This window comes from Macaca fascicularis, chromosome 6 (genome assembly GCF_037993035.2).
Source record: "Macaca fascicularis isolate 582-1 chromosome 6, T2T-MFA8v1.1".
NCBI classification, from domain to species: domain Eukaryota; kingdom Metazoa; phylum Chordata; class Mammalia; order Primates; family Cercopithecidae; genus Macaca; species Macaca fascicularis.
The window spans coordinates 123,157,394-123,175,882 of record NC_088380.1 but is presented as its reverse complement, the minus strand read 5'-3'; the positions used below and the strand labels follow the sequence as shown (position 1 = coordinate 123,175,882).

At 40.0% G+C, this 18,489-nt stretch overlaps 1 protein-coding gene across 9 annotated transcripts in view; it reads left to right on the top strand.

The window, feature by feature from the left end:
- The window catches only part of SEMA6A (semaphorin 6A), a 133,758-nt gene that overhangs the window by 83,764 nt on the left and 31,505 nt on the right, over positions 1-18,489 (top strand). For all 9 annotated transcript variants that reach the window (XM_005557569.5, XM_005557568.4, XM_005557565.4 and 6 more), the window contains 9 exons: positions 4,210-4,329; positions 5,021-5,109; positions 6,269-6,486; positions 10,672-10,803; positions 12,936-13,091; positions 14,524-14,700; positions 15,074-15,214; positions 15,302-15,382; positions 17,625-17,683. In XM_005557569.5, coding sequence (XP_005557626.2) covers positions 4,210-4,329; positions 5,021-5,109; positions 6,269-6,486; positions 10,672-10,803; positions 12,936-13,091; positions 14,524-14,700; positions 15,074-15,214; positions 15,302-15,382; positions 17,625-17,683 — 1,173 coding nt within the window. The remainder of the gene's footprint in view (positions 1-4,209; positions 4,330-5,020; positions 5,110-6,268; positions 6,487-10,671; positions 10,804-12,935; positions 13,092-14,523; positions 14,701-15,073; positions 15,215-15,301; positions 15,383-17,624; positions 17,684-18,489) is intronic.

Genomic DNA, 18,489 nt, shown 5'->3' with positions numbered 1-18,489 from the left:
ACTGTGAATCTGCTGTAGAGGATTCATGGAGTCACAGTTGTGCTTTGATTCTCTGGTGAATACTGTAATTAAGAATGCCTTTCCGTTTGAAATTGGTATGAAAATTGTACTTTTGCTTCTCAAACGAAGTCTGTGCCACACTTACCCATGCGTTTGTGCCTTCAGGAAAGGATAACAGCATAGTACTGAACATGTGATGAATCAGTTAGGGAATGTTTGGGCTCAAATAATAGAAAATCTCAACTCAAACCACCAATGTAAAAAAAATAATAAAATTTAAATGTAAAACCCCCTACTGATGTGCGTTTATTGTTCAAGCTAGGATGGACTTTGGGGTTGGCTAGATTCAACAACTCAACAGCGTCATCCGGGAGGCAGCTGCTTTTTATTCCCATGCTCTGCATCAACCTCATGATGAGACTGGCGGTTCTCACAATCAGAGGATGGCTACCAGCCCCAATTAGTGCTACATGTCTTCTTGTCCACATATCGAAAAGAAAGGGAAAGAAACAAAAGGAAGCCTCTGGAAGCTCTCTCAGAGCAATGAGGCCATATACCCACAAGCTTCCAATAAACATCTTCTCAAATATCATTGACCTGATTAGGTTACATGCCCATCTCTGACGGAAAGACCATGGTGGCTGAGGGGAGGGTGCTAATTGCTTAGGCTGACCTCTACTCCCCAACACTACCCCTTCTTTCCACTGCAAAAGATATAAAGAAATAGCAAACAGACCATCATTTTCAGATTTAGTGGGATTTTTGTGTATGAGATGATATGCTTTAATTAGAAATTTATTTAGGAATTCATTACCAGCTGTGTATGTGGAGGTGGATGTAAGAGAAGTGTTGGTATAATAGTGATTGTTATAGCTTGTAATAAAGCAGTTAACTATAATTTCCATCACAACAGCTAAAAACTGGCACATACTAGCTGGATGAGGGACACTAGGGCTTTGATTATGAAACAAGATTAGTTCCTGGCTTCCTGAACCTCTCCCTCAGTGTCATCCATTTGTGGGCCTGAATCTGCAGTGACAGATTGTCAAGTTAAGAAGGGCAAGTTCCTCAGGTTCTCCCCCTAAATGAGAGCACAGTATTACTGAGAAGCAGTTCTGTCAGGAACACAAAGTCTTGTAGACCTATTTGTAAGGTATGAGCAAGGCAAGTGGAGAGAGTACTTGGGCATATTCCCAAGTGCATGACTCCTGCTGGAGGCCCTCACTGACGCTTGGAACCTGCATTAGTTGGGACCTCGGAGAATGTGGACTGCAGGGGAAAATTAAAATTTAACTGTAGGTCCCGGAGTGGTAGCTCACGCCTGTAATCCCAGCACTGTAGGAAGCCAAGACGGGAAGATCACTTGAGCCCAGGAGTTCAATATCAGATGGCAACATAGTGAGACACTATCTCTACCAAAAAGAAAAAAATTAGGTGGGCATGGAGATCAAGAGGTTGAGGTTGCAGTGAGCTGTGATTGCACCACTGCACTCCAACCTGGGTGACAGAAGGAGATCCTGTCTCAATAAAATAAAATAAAAACATAATTTATTTATTTATTTTTTAAATTTATTTATTATTATTATACTTTAAGTTGTAGGGTACATGTGCATAACGTGCAGGTTTGTTACATATGTATACTTGTGCCATGTTGGTGTGCTGCACCCATCAACTTGTCATTTACATCAGGTATAACTCCCAATGCAATCCCTCCCCCCTCCCCCCTCCCCATGATAGGCCCCGGTGTGTGATGTTCCTCTTCCTGAGTCCAAGTGATCTCATTGTTCAGTTCCCACCTATGAGTGAGAACATGCGGTGTTTGGTTTTCTGTTCTTGTGATAGTTTGCTAAGAATGATGGTTTCCAGCTGCATCCATGTCCCTACAAAGGACACAAACTCATCCTTTTTGATGGCTGCATAGTATTCCATGGTGTATATGTGCCACATTTTCTTAATCCAGTCTGTCACTGATGGACATTTGGGTTGATTCCAAGTTTTTGCTATTGTGAATAGTGCTGCAATAAACATACGTGTGCATGTGTCTTTATAGCAGCATAATTTATAATCCTTTGGTTAAAAACATAATTTAAATGTAAACTGAAAAGACGACTTATTGTAGCCTAAGGTAGAAAAGGTGGAATAGGCAGAGAACTTACTATGGCCACCAAGTTTTTAGGAGCTATACAGAGCAAGTCACATGAGTTAATACTATGACTGTCCCCACCCCTAGTGTTATATCTAAATAGATTTTCATTTAAGTGTTTGAAATCTCATAAAAGTTCAGCCCTTATTAATAGGAGATCCTCATTGCAAATGAATGGTATCATATTACTAAGAGTGACAGAGGCTGGGCGCAGAGGCTCACGCCTGTAATATCAGCACTTTGGGAGGCCAAGGTGTGCAGATCACCTGAGGTTGGGAGTTCAAGACCAGCCTGACCAACTAAAAATACTAAAAAGACCAGCCTGTCTCTACTAAAAATACAAAATTAACCGGGTGTGGTGGCACATGCCTATAATCCCAGCTACTCAGGAGGCTGAGGCAGGAGAATCACTTGAACCCGGGAGGTGGAGGTTGCAGTGAGCTGAGATAGTGCCTGCCATTATACTCCAGCCTGAGCAACAAGAGTGAAACTCCATCTCAAAAAAAAAAAAAAAAAAAAAAAACAAAAAAAAAAACGGTGGCAGAAAAGTATTCTGTTCTACAAGTGAGTGTTCTGGTGAGATACTCAGTTTTTAAAAGAATGCAAACAAAAAGAGTTTTGGGGAGTAGTTAGAAGGAATAGCCATCACCATGACCTACATTCCCCTCTACCTTCCCCCACTACCCAGGTATATCTGTATGGCTTGGGGCTATAGGAATATAGAATATGTATTCTGTAGTCATAAAGACATAAAGAATATCTTTATGACCTGGGGCTCAAAATCCGTAAGAAAAGTTAAGATTAGTAGATATTTTTGGGCCAATTTAAAGGTTTACTCTCTGCAGTTTAAATCTCCCAAAATAGTCAAAACTTATTGATATATAGCTGTTAATATTGCAGATATTAAGACATCTCTAAATTGACCTGGACAAATTTTAATTATTATAAGACCAAAGACAGACATCAAGATCTTTAAGTATATTTGGATATGAGTTTTTTTTAAAACAAACAAAGAAAACCATAAACCATTATGTTTACACTACATATAAAAGAGCTTGAACAGTACTTTGTTGTATATAAGTCACTTTGACATACAGCTAATGAATATATGTAATCCACTAAAAGTGAATCACCGAAGTAGTTTTTTTTATTTTGAATATAATTCTTGTTTCCATTTAATCAACACAGATTTTGCTATTCTAGAACACTCCTTTTGATTATTTGTTGGCAGAGTGTTTGCTAAGCCAGGAAGGAACCAAAAGGTCTAGAGACTAATCTTCAGTCTGCTTTATTCTCTTATGCCTGGGATCTACCCTCAATCATATCTCCCCCAAAGCATGAATTATTAAGGAAAGACTTGTCTGAACTCAGTATCACTCCTTCCCCTTTCTTCTTTGCTTTAGCATGTTGTATTTCAGAATGTTTTTAGTTTGTGACTTTGGAGATACCGAAGCAAATACCTGTTATTGAAACCAGATTGCCAGGATTTAGTGAACTGTCAAACCTGAGGTCAAGGGGAGCTGTGACTCCCAGGACGGTAGCAATTTAGTCAGCCCTTTTTTGCTTATGAACCCTCTCTCTTTAACTCCTCTCACCTGATCAGACTGAGGACTCCTTTACTTATGCATGTGCCCCGAATTTCTGGGGATACAATCAGCATCCATCTCTCCCTGGGCTCTCACCTAATCCAGTTTACCATGGCGTGGTGGCAGTAATAGTGTCCAAGGATCCTTGGCCTTGAGATTTCAGTCAAGATCCAGCTAATCAAGTGAAGCAAACATTTTTCATTTACCCTGTTCCCTGAGCTGCTGCTGGTACTGCTGCTTAAAAAAAAAAAAAAAAATTGCCATGCAATTTAAAAATGAAAAATGTTTCATCTCTCATGATCCCAATTTAAAATGGTTAGGAATGTGGGCCAAGAGTTTTCCCAGTGACTCTTGGATTTTTCCCAGTTGTCCTATCTCATTTGCCTGATGTTGGAAAGCAATCTAAGGGATGTCTTTATTACTCCTCCACCCCCACTGACTTGCTCCCACCCTGTTCACCTCTTTTCTTTTCCTTCTAAGATGGAAAGCTATACTCAGCCACAGTGACTGACTTCCTTGCCATTGACGCAGTCATTTACCGGAGTCTTGGAGAAAGCCCTACCCTGCGGACCGTCAAGCACGATTCAAAATGGTTGAAAGGTGAACAAACAATTAAAAGAAGGAGGGTCAGAGGGCAGGGGAATATATATCTTGTGGGAGATCTAGAGTCTGGAGGGACCAGACTGTAGCTTCATTTTAGTGATGACTTCTGACAGACAGAAACATGTAAATTGCATCTTTGGCTTCAACTGATTTATTTACCTCCCTTTTTTCCTTCCCCTGAGTTTCTGGAGTATTAACAAAACTACCAATGCCACAACAATAGAATACATTACATTCATCTTTTCTTGCTTCAAGCTCTCATTTCCGAGTCCTGCATGAAAAGAACGGAACAATGCATTCATGGAAGGGGACAGGGGCTTGGAGGTGGTGGGGAAGAGGAGAAAAGCTATTCACAGCCCTGTATGAGTCAGGGTGACGAGGCAATGTATACAAAATCTTCTCTGTAATAGGGGCATTTCATTGTGGAAAATAAAATTACAGAGATATGCAAAATTCGATAATTCTTCATTGTTGATTGCAAAGCTTCTGAAAGATATAATGTGTAAGTGTGAATGCCTTGTGAAATCACCAGTGCTTGCATGTGTGAAGTCATTAGAAATGGTTAGTGTTAACCAAATGTCTAATGGCCCTACACTTTTAATTAATAACATGTCTTTGGCTACACTTGATTGAAATTCTGTTAACTCTGCATGACATGTTCCCAATTAAAGTGCCTATTTGTCTACAGAACCATACTTCGTTCAAGCTGTGGATTACGGAGATTATATCTACTTCTTCTTCAGGGAAATAGCAGTGGAGTATAACACCATGGGAAAGGTAAGAGGGGATGCTTTCCCTGGCTCACTTTGTAATATTTTCAGAAACCCACACCTTTGGACAAATGTTGTTGTTATCAATGATCTTGAAATGAGAATCATAAATCTAGTAACAGTCTTGGAAGCCCTATCTGCTTTTTCAGAACAGTAACAAATCACAGGAAATTTCATAAGTATTTCTATTGAAAATTTATGTTTGGTTGGTTTCATGCTGAGATTCAAGTATCTTTTTTTTCTTTTTGAGACGGAGTCTTGCTCAGTTGCCCAGGTAGGATTGCAATGGTGCAATCTTGGCTCACTGCAACCTCTGCCTCCCGAGTTCAAGTGATTCTCCTGCCTCAGCCTCCTGAGTAGCTGGGATTACAGGCATGCGCCACCGTGCCCCACTAATTTTTTTTTGTTTTTAGTAGAGACAGGGTTTCACTGTGTTGGCAGGGTGGTCTTGAACCCCTGACCTCAAGTAATTCACCCGCTTCAGCCTCCCAAAATGCTGGGATTACAGGCATGAGCCTCCACACCTGGCCCAAGATTCAAGTGTCTTGAGATGTGATTTCCAGGTAGACTCAACAGTTTTTTTGTTTTGTTTTGTTTTGTTTTGTTTTCTTAATTGAGTGGCTCCACAGAGACCGTAACTATGCGGTATCTTTAATCAAATTGAGTCTTGATTTTTGTCTTTATTGCAAAAAGCAATACAACATTTAGGGGATATCCATTTTAGGTTCTTTTTACCAGAGACTAGATCAAGGTCCCTAAGTTGAAGGGTAACATAGAATGCCAGGGTGGCTTGCACAGATTCAGGTTCCAGAGGCAGCTAGTGAGGATGGCAGAGATGGTGCATACAAAGTGTGCTTTTGTTTGAGGAAATAAAAAGCTAAGCAGTCTGTATGGAAATGAGTTTATGTGGCTGGGAGCTGATTCCCTGAAGGATTTATGGCTCTGTATTAAATGCCACAGCCTTATCTTTTAAAACATGCTGCTCCAATGCTGAGTTTTCCTCTTTTTTTCTTTTCTTTTCTTTTTTTTTTTTCTACTGATTTTAGAAATAGTATTAAATTAAACACCTTGTTATTTTGTTTCTGTTTTCAAGGAATGGAAATTCTACTAAGATCTCCTTGCAAAATGAATGCATTTCATTTTCCCTATGTGTTTTCCCTCTGCAGGTAGTTTTCCCAAGAGTAGCTCAGGTTTGTAAGAATGATATGGGAGGATCTCAAAGAGTCCTGGAGAAACAGTGGACATCGTTCTTGAAAGCGCGCCTGAACTGCTCAGTTCCCGGAGACTCTCATTTTTATTTCAACATTCTCCAGGCAGTTACAGATGTGATTCGTATCAATGGGCGTGATGTTGTCCTGGCAACCTTTTCTACACCTTATAACAGGTAATCATGCCCTAGCTGTGTTGACCTCATCAATTCTTCCTGGCTTCCTTCTCCCAGGGGGTTCTCTTCTAATAAACAATATTTGCAACTGACTGAAAATTGTGTGTAGCTAAAAAGCACTTAACACTTAGTTTTCATCAACAAATTAATAGTAGTTTATAAGCACTATTAAGTTAGGTTTTAGGGGAGGTAATTAGATAAATTATAACAATATCTTCTATTTATGTAAGCCTGTTACATAAACACTTTTTATGTGTTATTTGTAAATCTTTTTAGTAATCCTAGAAACTAGATAATAGTGTCCTCTTTTTCCACTTAAGGAAACTGAGCTCAGCATATTCTACTACCTGGTCCAAGTGGTCTGTAGATGCAAGAGGCAGCTTTGGAACTCAAGAATGTTCCTCCTGTCTCTTCTAGGTCATCTAATAATTTGCAGTATTTGACTTTTAATATTCTCATGGCTGGATCAGTACCTTTTGAAGTTAAAACACTGGAAATGTATTCAAATGCTACAGGGTAAAATCTAGGATTCAAGTGAGTTATAAAGGACTTTGGTTATTATCCTGTCCAACAAAGTCACCCTTGGGCAAGCTCACTCAATAAGTTGGGTCACAACCCAGACCCCAACCACAGCACCGGCATCTGACTCTGGAGGGTCCTAGTGATAACGTATAAACCATCAAACATTGTACCTACAAATTATGAGTGTCAGCCTAGTCACTCCTATTTTTGTATTTAGTTACAACTAAGACTCTGGGCAACTTAATGATGCACTAATAATTGTTCCTAGAGCAGTGAAAATGTGTACAGAACAGAAGGAAGATAAACGTTAGTGTTTTTCCTTAGTACTCCTCTCTCTGTTAAGCCAATGAGATTTCAGAATCCTAGTACTATTGTGTGAAAATGATCCTAACTGTGTGCATGGTCGTGAAATCTAAATTCATGTGCTGTGTTCTCATTTCTGTGCAGAATTTTGGGTGTTCTGTATTGAGTATCTTCCTCTAGTAATACACTGTTTCACTTTGAATTAAACTTTTTACAAAGACTTTTAAGAACATGATGAGTGCCTAAATGACAGGCACACAAATGATAAAACTAAAGGATAGCATCTAGAAAGAAATGCTTAAGAACTGAGTAGAGCCCGGAACAGACCAAACTTCATGAAGGATGAAATCATGTTCCTCAATTATACAGCGGATGAGAGTCAAGCTCCCCACTGAAAATAATACGAAAATATGAACCCATATTGCACCAAGAAGTATTCAGTTAGATTTAAGTAAGCTTTAAACATCTGTAGGGATTTTCAGACTTGTGGATAACAATGATATTTAAAAATTCAGGCTTCTAGTGCTCATACATCAGAACCTGTCTCTCTGGGATTTGGTAAACGTATACTGTCTTGGCACATGGAAATGCAGGGACTAGTGGAATCTAAGAGCAGTTCTAGTTTTCTAGTTTCTGTTTTGTTTTGCCTTGTTTTTTAAGGGTGTGGGTTGCTTTGTGATTACAATATAGTAGTAAGCCCTTAAATATTATAGATAACTCCATTTATAGTATTTTCTTAAAAGACCCCTAAGAAGTATCCACTTAGTGCATGCTTATGCAGTCTTGGAAATCATATTTGTTTGATAATCTAACATCCACATAAAAATATGCATACCCATTGTCATCTATAAATTATAGTCCCTCTGTTTTCACTTTCTCTGGTTTCATCCCTCTCTACTTCATGCTTTACACATGCACACTTGGTCATATCAAATTGTTTCAAATCCATTATTTGCCCTGAGGATAAAGCCCTTGCTCTTTGGCATAACACGCAATCCCCCACAGGGTCTGACCCCATTTCCTCCTCTAGTTCATCCCCTCCCATCCTCTGCTATGCAGCCTGTGCCATGGGCTGATTGGAGCAAAGATCTGCTCCTTGAATGTACCATGCTTTGCTCACTCTTTGCTTTCTGCAAGATCTGCCCACCTGACCAACATCTGCCCACTGAAACCCTGCGGATGCTTCAAATGTCAGCTAGTCACCTCCTATGTGACCTTGTGCATATTCCTTTTATACTCTGCTCTTACCAGATTGTCCTAAAGATGTTGTTGTTGTGATTTTTGTTATTATTCTTTTTTCTATTTTTTCCTGAGATGGAGTCTCGCTCTGTCATCCAGGCTGGAGTGCAATGAGCCATCCCTGCTCACTGCAACCTCCACCTCCTGGACTCAAGCAATTCTCCTTATTTTTGTCATTATTCTTATACTTGCCTCCACACTGAAGTGTGAGCCAACTGCAGGAAAGACCATATGTTGTTTGTGGAGCACTTACTGCCTTAAGTAGGGGTTCCATAAATATATGTTGAATGAATGGAAAATGGGAAGAAAGGAATGATGGAAAATTGAAAGGAATGAAAGGAAGGAAGGAGAGAGGAATGTAAGGAAGGAAGAAAAAAGGATTTTACAACTGATTCTAACATCGGGAAGACTATGAAACCCTAGGATATTTTTAGTTATTACGAGATGCATCATAAAATACTTCAAACAGCATTTATCCTATTTTTCTTAATATATAGGGCAAATACTATATATAATTGTGTTACTTTCAGAAAAGAAATATGTGACGAGAGTCTCACAAAATTAAATAAATAATGCAAAGGTTCTGAAATTCCAAAACAAATGAGAATCACTGTTTTTTTTTTTTTTTTTTTCCTTGAGACAGAGTCTCACTCTGTCGCCCAGGCTGGAGTACAGTGGCTCAGTCTCGGCTCACCCCAACCTCCGCTCCCAGGTTCAAGTGATTGTCATGCCTCAGCCTCCCGAGTATCTGGGATTACAGGCGCCCACCACCAGGCCTGGCTAATTTTTGTATTTTTAGTAAATATGAGGTTTCACCATGTCGCCCACTCTGGTCTTGAACTCCTGATCTCAAGTTATCCACCCACCTCGGCCTCCCAAAGTGCTGAGATTACAGGCGTGAGCCATTGCGCCTGCCCTATCACTGTCTTATACACTTAATTCTGTGAACAACATATATACCTGTATAAATTTATATGTATTTAAAATTTATTTTGCCACCTTATTTTAAATAAGCATTTTAAGCTTCTCCCTATTTCTTGCTTTATTTAAGCAATTATTATTAAGCAATTATTCAATAATTTTCTTATGAAATTAAGGATGGAATAAATTATCCTAATCATTTATGAAGTTACTTTTATATCTATTCAACATTTGCAAAATTTAAGACAAAATCATTCTCTGTGGATGATATTCCCTGCCCTGGACGATGTTCCCGCACTACAGGGCGCCCATGTCTCTTGTCCTGGGTGCTCTGGCCATGTAATGACCCACTATCTCAAAACCTGATTAAAACTCTTGGCCAGCTGGTGCCTGTAATTTATTTGATCAAAATCATAGAGCAACTCTAGTCAAAAACAAATGTGGGTCCAAATGTAAACAGTGTACCCAGATGAATGAATAATTCATTCCTTCCCATCACTGATTAAAAAAAGAAGCCTAAGTCCTTCCAAGGGTGCCAGGCAAGGATATAATTATAGGTGGAGCTGAGGGCCATTTTTATTATTTAGCACTTTATAAAGTACTTTATTTGCAAAGTGATGGCATTTTAGAGACTTAAATTGTTTAGTCTTATGTAAGTAATCAGGAAGGTAAAAATTTAAATGTGCAGAGACTAACATAAACTGTGTGTGGGTTTCCCCACAAACACATTCTCACACCCTGAGTTCTTGGCTTGAAAAACCAAATACAAAGAAGCAATATGTGGACATTGGGAGAGCATTTTTGTTTCAAATTTTCACCAATATTAGTGATACAGAATGCTATCCAGAGACTTCAGAGAGGTCATTGATAATTAGTGTCAGGGAATTCATGAAACTTCCATCACTAGCTCAACAATTCTTCCTTTATAAACAAAAGCAGTTCAAGAGGCAATGTAGACATGAAGGGTTTTTTTTCCTCTCTGTGAGCTTGCTACAACTAGCCCATTCTTTAAGGCAACTGATGCAAATTTGATTGAGGGAAATATTTTCTTTGTGTACTCAGATCCCTTACATTTATAGTGTCCAAGGTATGAACTTTAAATTTCACTTGCTGTACTAGGAAAGTTTCTCTGGAGTATGTTCCAAACTACATGCATAACCAGTGCGTGAGTAACACTTGATGTGAAATGTCATGTTGTAGCATCCCTGGGTCTGCAGTCTGTGCCTATGACATGCTTGACATTGCCAGTGTTTTTACTGGGAGATTCAAGGAACAGAAGTCTCCCGATTCCACCTGGACACCAGTTCCTGATGAACGAGTTCCTAAGCCCAGGTACGTGCAAATATTCATATGGCTATTTTAAACTTTAGAAATGGCAACGCTTGCACCTTTGATAATGAACATCCTATGAACTGCACACTAGTGCCTTCCATGCCAGCCAAGCAGATTGCCTTCATCTCATTAACCAAAACCCAAAGTTACCTTCTCATATAGTCAAACCAATGTTCCTCTAGTCTTCTGCTTTAACCTCCAGATAGTTATTTATCCAATGTAATACTACAATGGTGGAAACCATCTGAGGCCTTACTGGCTTATAGTTGGGAAAACTGAGGCCCAGAGAGGTAAAGGGTATTGCACAAGTTCAATAGCAGGGGGAATGATTTCCGCTGCTTCTTTATGCTTCCGTTCAATTTTATAGAGACCCATGTCTTCAAACCCAAATAAAATAGGAAACGTAAATAGTGTTTTCTGGATTTTGTGGCCAAGCTGCATCAGAGTTGAGTCTAGGACTCCAGACCGAGGGGGAGAAGAATATAGCGGGTAGAGTGGACCATTAAGATGTCTCTGGTCTGCCAGATTCTGGTCTGTTTTGGGTCCAAATACAGTGCAGTGTCCTCCTCCCCAGATCATACCTTAGAATTGCTTTCATGAGATACTATGGTCCAGAGGCAACCCAGAGACCTCTCAGTCCTATGTAATCGCTTCCTAAACAGGCTAAGTCGTCCTAACTGGGACAGGAGGGAAGTCCCCCCGAGTCCTTTGCCTGCCTCTCTTTGTGGCACACACTCACAGCTCCATCGCAGCATTTGCACTCCAGGTTCCATAGAAACAACCATGGTGTCTGTCCTCCCCCGGAGTTGTGTGCCTCTGGAAGGAAGCCCAACATCTTACTAATTTTTTGGTTTTTCAACTCTCTTCCGCAACCTCCAGTCCTCCCCACAACGTACCTGGCCAAGTACACTTACATGAACTAACTTAGGTAATATAAATCAATTATACCCAGAGGAGAAACTTAGTGGTTCATCCATCTTCATTACCTGAATTATCTGGCATGTTGATACTCTGTTACTTATGGAGAGCAAACTAGGTGTGAAAAGCACACCCCAGCAACCTCAGACAGATAGTCTTAAATCATTGCCTGGGATTGTTAACTACCTTCTAGATAAGCAGGAAGGGGAGTTAAGCCTGAGGGATTGGGTTTCAGAAAGTTCTTATGTAATACTCCTTGGTGTGTAAAGGTGGTGTCACTCAACCAATACCAGCACATATACTTTAAGTGATTTTCTACTAATGGCAGTGAGTTTGCCCATATACTTCCACATGCCTGCCTCGTCCCTCTTGCAGCAGTCAGGATGCTCCCAGGATGCTGCCTTGGGACAGTGTGGGCATAGGAGTGGTTCATGCTGGTGTCGTGAGGGTCCAGTCTCCTCTCCTGCACCACCCAGGCAAACCAGGTGTCTGGACCAGATGGGCTTCATTGTTTCCCTAATCTGACTTTGCTGGGATGACCCCTGACTCCTGAAACCATAGAATTTCTTGTGGTAGCAAATTTTTACGGTCGTCATTCAATGACAAGAAAATGACCTTTCAGGAAAGAATCTGATATAATTGGCTTTTCATACCCGCCAAAATCAAACAAAAATAAAAACAACAATAAGAAACAAAACCCAAATGTTCTCTGAGGGAGCCCCAGGTAATGAAACATGATTACATGGAGTCTTGCTGGCACGTACCCTATTGACTTTTGGAGAGTCTTTGCTTTCTACACTTGCGAAAACGTCAACCTAATTCTCTCCCTCTATAGAGTAAATGCATGAGGAATCTCTAGCAGCCTTTTTGGATAAGTAAAACCATCCGTGAGATACGTGCAAACCACACTCACTCACTTGTTTCAAGCTCCATCACTGTTTACTGAAGTTTGTTTGTGCTTCTGGGAGGAAGCCAGCCTGCCCCCAGCTGAGGCTGAACTGTGCTGGCTGAGGCTCCTCTATGAAATGAGGAGGCGGCTCAGAGGAAATCTCAGCATATTGTGCTTGGTGGCATTCTGCATTGTTTAACTTCCTCCTCTCAGGCTGCAGTACATTCTTCTCCATTCCAGATGCTTAGAGAAGCAGTTCATTCAAATAATTTGCCATAAGGCACAAAAGGAACTCCCTCCTTCTTCACCCTTTGTTTCATTTTAGGCCAGGTTGCTGTGCTGGCTCATCCTCCTTAGAAAGATATGCAACCTCCAATGAGTTTCCTGATGATACCCTGAACTTCATCAAGACGCACCCACTCATGGATGAGGCAGTGCCCTCCATCTTCAACAGGCCATGGTTCCTGAGAACAATGGTCAGGTGGGTGTCAAGCAAACCGTGTCCTGATGAATTTCCTGACTTCATCTCATGCTCGGAGAACCGATCGGTGGATCATGCTTTGAAATGCCACCAACATCTTCTGCTATCCTGGGCATTCATTCAGCTGTGGAATGCTGGCCGGTTGGTTGGATGCCACTATCCCCCCATACACACATTCCCAGGGAGAAGAGTTCCAGTATTTTCAGGCTAGTTGGACACATGCCAGCAATTAGAGGAAGGAAATACCTTTCCTTCTGGATTAGCCCATTGATCCAATCTGTGCAAAAATAGAGCAGCAGTGAAGGAGAACTAGTGAATGGATGTGGATACCTGATTGGTTGGAAATGATTACAAAACTCGCAGCAGATTCCACCTGAGCATGGCTCATGGATTGTTCACTGTCACACAGAGCACAGACACCACATTCGCCAGTGTGAAGGATTCATAGTTTAGTATTCTTTTTCTGAACTGGTGGCCAACAGCGAAGGGACAGCCAATTAGAGATCTGTGATTGCATTAAAAAAAAACTCTTCCTAGTATTTATTCAGAGCTTATTTCCAAACAGTTCAACAGGCTTTCCCAAGTACCATCCCACTGTGGTAGTCATCAAACAAAATGTTAATTAACTTTACCACTATTTTTATACTCTGACTTTATTAAAATATATTAAAGCACTGTAATAGCTCTGGCACATAAAATGGAAACCACGGTATATAACTTGCAGGAGGGTCTGTTTTCTGGTTCCAGCTATGGTGCTTAGGACAACTGGGTCCCCATAGAATGTCGAATGTTCAAGAGATTTCAGAGAAAGCAAATTGCTGGTAGGACTTATCCTAGGTATGCCCTTCACCTTTAGCTTTAAATGGATATTGTTTGGCTTGCAGGTCCCTGCAGTTTTTAGCAGTGCCATTAGCACCCTACCTCCTCATCCTTGAGAAGTCTCCCAGCCCCTCGACATACAACTGGAAAGCTTTCCAATCAAACATTTTGTCGATGAAGGCTTTGTACCTCAGAGGAAGAGTATGGAGAAATGGTAGTCATTGCTTTTCAATGTTAAATTAAAGGTTAAATGAATTTATTACTTCTTACCTTCATCATAGGAGACATTAGTCTTTCCTTGTCGTTCATGGAAGGGATTATTGCTAAGTGGTTTCAGGTGGTTTTGGCTATCTATTATGGGACTTGGCCCAGAAACACACACACATACACACACACACACACACATTCACACCTCCTTCCTCCCCTTTGGAGCCATACTAATGCTCTGCAAATGGAAATAAAGGGCCAGAACCACTTGAGAACATTATTTATATGCATACATTTTTCTTGAGGTTATTACTAGAAAGCTATGGCACAGCTGTTTGAAGTGGAACAGGGAACACTTTAATGATAGACCAACAAAGAGATAAAAAATGTGGTCCTGTCATTTTAGATACCGCCTGACCAAAATTGCAGTGGACACGGCTGCTGGGCCGTATCAGAATCACACTGTGGTTTTTCTGGGATCAGAGAAGGGAATCATCTTGAAGTTTTTGGCCAGGATAGGAAACAGTGGTTTTCTAAATGACAGCCTTTTCCTGGAGGAGATGAGCGTTTACAACCCTGAAAAGTAAGTAGAATATTTGGTTCTTCCTTAGTTATTATTTGTTACGCTGTTATGGTCCCTTTCATTCAGAGAAAATCATGGCCGACTTAGGTTTTATGCATTTTTAGATGACTTTTTAATGCCGTTTGTAAAAATTTTTTAACATCTAAAAAGCATTATTTTCTCCTTGCCAGTGTGTGTGTGTGTGTGTGTGTTTATATAGATACATACATATGTGTGTGTCTACATGTGTGCATGAGCATAAGGATTTGTTTGTTTCACTGCCAATTAGATCAGATTAAGAGATTGCCTTGTGGGCTGGGAAGTGGGATGTGAGGGTGGTGCTGAGAAAAAGAGAAGAGTCTATTAATGATATTATCTTGCCTGATGAAATTAGATGCAGCTATGATGGAGTCGAAGACAAAAGGATCATGGGCATGCAGCTGGACAGAGCAAGCAGCTCTCTGTATGTTGCATTCTCTACCTGTGTGATAAAGGTTCCCCTTGGCCGGTGTGAACGACATGGGAAGTGTAAAAAGTATGTATTTTGCCTCACTGACAATTAGAAAGTCCGTGGTGGCTAGGAAACAGTCCTACGTAGCTCATGGTCATCCTCTTCCTGCAGAACCTGTATTGCCTCCAGAGACCCGTATTGTGGGTGGATAAAGGAAGGTGGTGCCTGTACCCATTTATCACCCAATAGCAGGTAAGGAGCCTGAGGAGTGGGAGAGGGTACAGTGGCTTCCAGCCAAGGTGTATTCTAGATGTAAGATTTGCTCTGCTCTCATACTCCACCACACAGCTTTCTGTGCACAAACACCAGCAACGGGACTGTCAGCCTTTCTCCTTCCCTTTCCCATTTCATGGAGCCTTACCACATCACATGTGGCAGATTTCCAATTGATTAATCATCCTCGAACTGATTAAAAACACAGAATGGAAACACAGTGGGCTTCAATGTATTCCCTAGAGAGAGAGACAAGAAGGTGCCTGCCTTGATCATCATGGTGGGAGAAAAGCAGAGAAAAGGAGCAATAGGATACCAATTAGATTAGTGAGTGCTTTGTTCAGTCATAGCAAAACTGGCTCTTGTAATTGACTGTGCAGGGCTGAGAAGAAATTGCAGAACATTTGTTAAGCAATGCAATTGTACTGCAAGCATGGTGTATACATCCAATAAACCTTTTCCTGCGCTGAAGAGCGGTTGACCCTGTTACTCTTTAGGCAGTCAATCAATTCTTGGCAGTTCTCCAACAGATCAGCTAGATGAGGCCAGTCCACCATGCCTGTGATTTGGGTGTTTAAAATTGTTACCCTGGCTTTAAATGCTTAGATGGCATTGGCTAAGAGGTTTCTTTTTATGCTTTTACTTCAGTGGATGTGAAATCCAAAATACATTTGCAAAAGTATTCAATGTTTATCTTTGATGGGTTGTGGCAAGCAATTTAGGAGGTTAGACAGCACACATCTTCCTTCAACACAGCCATTTCTGCAACCTCCCCAGATCCAAAGGGGGAACAGAACCATCTTTACATCACTCTGTGCCTCCTTTCCTATTTCAGAATAGCTAAACAAACAGAGCAAGGGCGTATCTTATGACCACCACCTGCATAATTTGAGGACAAGTATTCTCATAAACAGAGCTGATGATAACTATAAAATCTGACCTGGAAATTTGACTAATGCAAAAGTCTGAGTCACTGTATATTATTAGAACAGCTTTGCAAGTAGCATTATTGACATGCTGTAATATTAGAGGTTTGTACCTTTTCATTGGACCCCTCAAGGTGGAGGACAAAGGTTCACCAAGCATGGTGAGGGGAGCTATGAAATGACCTTTGTCCTTTCTGTGTTCAACATGTGACCAAAGGCTATAAGACTGATATTTTAAAAATTATTTTTAAGTCAATATAAGAACTCCAAAATGGTTTCCTTAAGGTTTGCATTCATATTTCAATGATGCTGGTATTGCTCAAAACATGGGGCACGCCCTTTGGAGAGTGGGCTCCAGGGCATCATGAATATTGGCTGTCATTACCACTAGAAATCTTCATCTTTTGAGGGATTTGATTTTTAATGTGGCAAAAAAGATTAGAAACAAAACATGGTGGATTATTAGATCAAGCTGTGACTTTCAAAATAGTTTTCCTATATGGCTCGTAAATAAGCTCTGAAAGCAGTTGCAAAATAAGAGTTTCAATTATATTATGGGAATATGTACAAAGTGCCCCTAAAGGAAGGTGACTCTGGTGTGCTTATTTTAAAAATCAAAATAGCTTTTATTAAAATTGGTTTTCTTAATGTCATGTCGCTTGTACAGCCCAGTGGTGACCTAGTAGACTTGGAAGAAACATGAGCCTGTCAAAGAGAATGACAGTAATACTCCCAAGGACTGGGGCAGGGCTGGGGGTAAACAAATAGCCAAGTGGTCTCCACAAAATGCACCACCGGCTCCTGTCCCCTCTCTAGCCACTTGGACCTTTGAACACTTTTGGGTAGATAAATGTCTAGGCAAAAAAACCTTGCCTAGGAAGGCAAGGGTAGGAGTGAAAGAGTAGAGAGAAAAAGACTTTTCTTTTTAATTTATAGACTTCTATATTGTTTCTATGAAGAGTGTATTTTAACATCTAAACTTCTTAAATGTTTAAGAAATGCTCAGAGAATTAGAGTAAAGAAGGATATAAATAATCTGCAAGCTTATTATCTCCCTGAATAATATCTGAATTCACTGCTTAAACCATGGCTTCTCTTTGGAGAGTCACCTAAGACTTCCTATAACTTCAGAGATACAAACTTCAGAGATAAATATTCAAGCTGTTAACTATTTCTTTTTTGCACCTGCCACTCATCAAACTGTGTTACTGTCTTTAGTGAAACTTAAGACTCATTTCTGAAGACTCACGTTATTGTATTCGTTTCTGTCTCTCTTTCCCTTCCTTTTTTAAAAGACTGACTTTTGAGCAGGACATAGAGCATGGCAATACAGATGGTCTGGGGGACTGTCACAGTAAGTACAGTCTTTTATCCATTTTTATCTTTGGGCAAAAGATGCTTTCAGTGAACGGCCTAGATACATCAGCTCACATGTGGATCTGAGTGTAGCAGACACTAAAGCATGCATAAATGACAGAAATCATCTTCTAAATATCAAGTAAAGAAAGCACTGTGTTCTAAAGCCAGTGTTGTCAATGTTGTCCTATAAATGCTGGCACCTATTTCATTAATTCTAATGCAGGGGAACAAATTCACTCTAGAGGATATTAATTGTAGCAAAGCAGTAAGTTAAATCAGCATTTCCATTACAAAATGACAGTTTTGCTGTTTTTAAAAACGTGCTTTTATACTGTCATTTTTAGCCGAATAATAAAAAGATTGATCATTGTACTCCAGTTTTTTAATTGAGTGGGCCTGTTTTATTCTTCAACATATCGACTAACAAAAGTAATTATGTTTTTAAATTAGATTTGTGTCTGTTACCATATATGATACGAAAAAAATTTCAGAAATAACCCACAAGTACAAGGCAATTAAAAATAACCTTTTTATAGGAATTGGCCTACTATGTAAATCTCAGCATTCATTATTAACTGGTAACATTTTAGTTAGAACTTTATATAAAGGATCTGGCTCAAATTTCTGCCCAGTTGTCATGTGACCTGATTAATATTAATATTCTCCTGAAAATGCTTTATTAATGCTAATTTAAAGAATAATACCATACTCTTGGAAAATATGTTTAGTTTGTGCTGTTTCAAATGTTACATATGCTGAATTTCAAGAAGCTTGCATTCAAAATGGCAGCAAATAATAGCT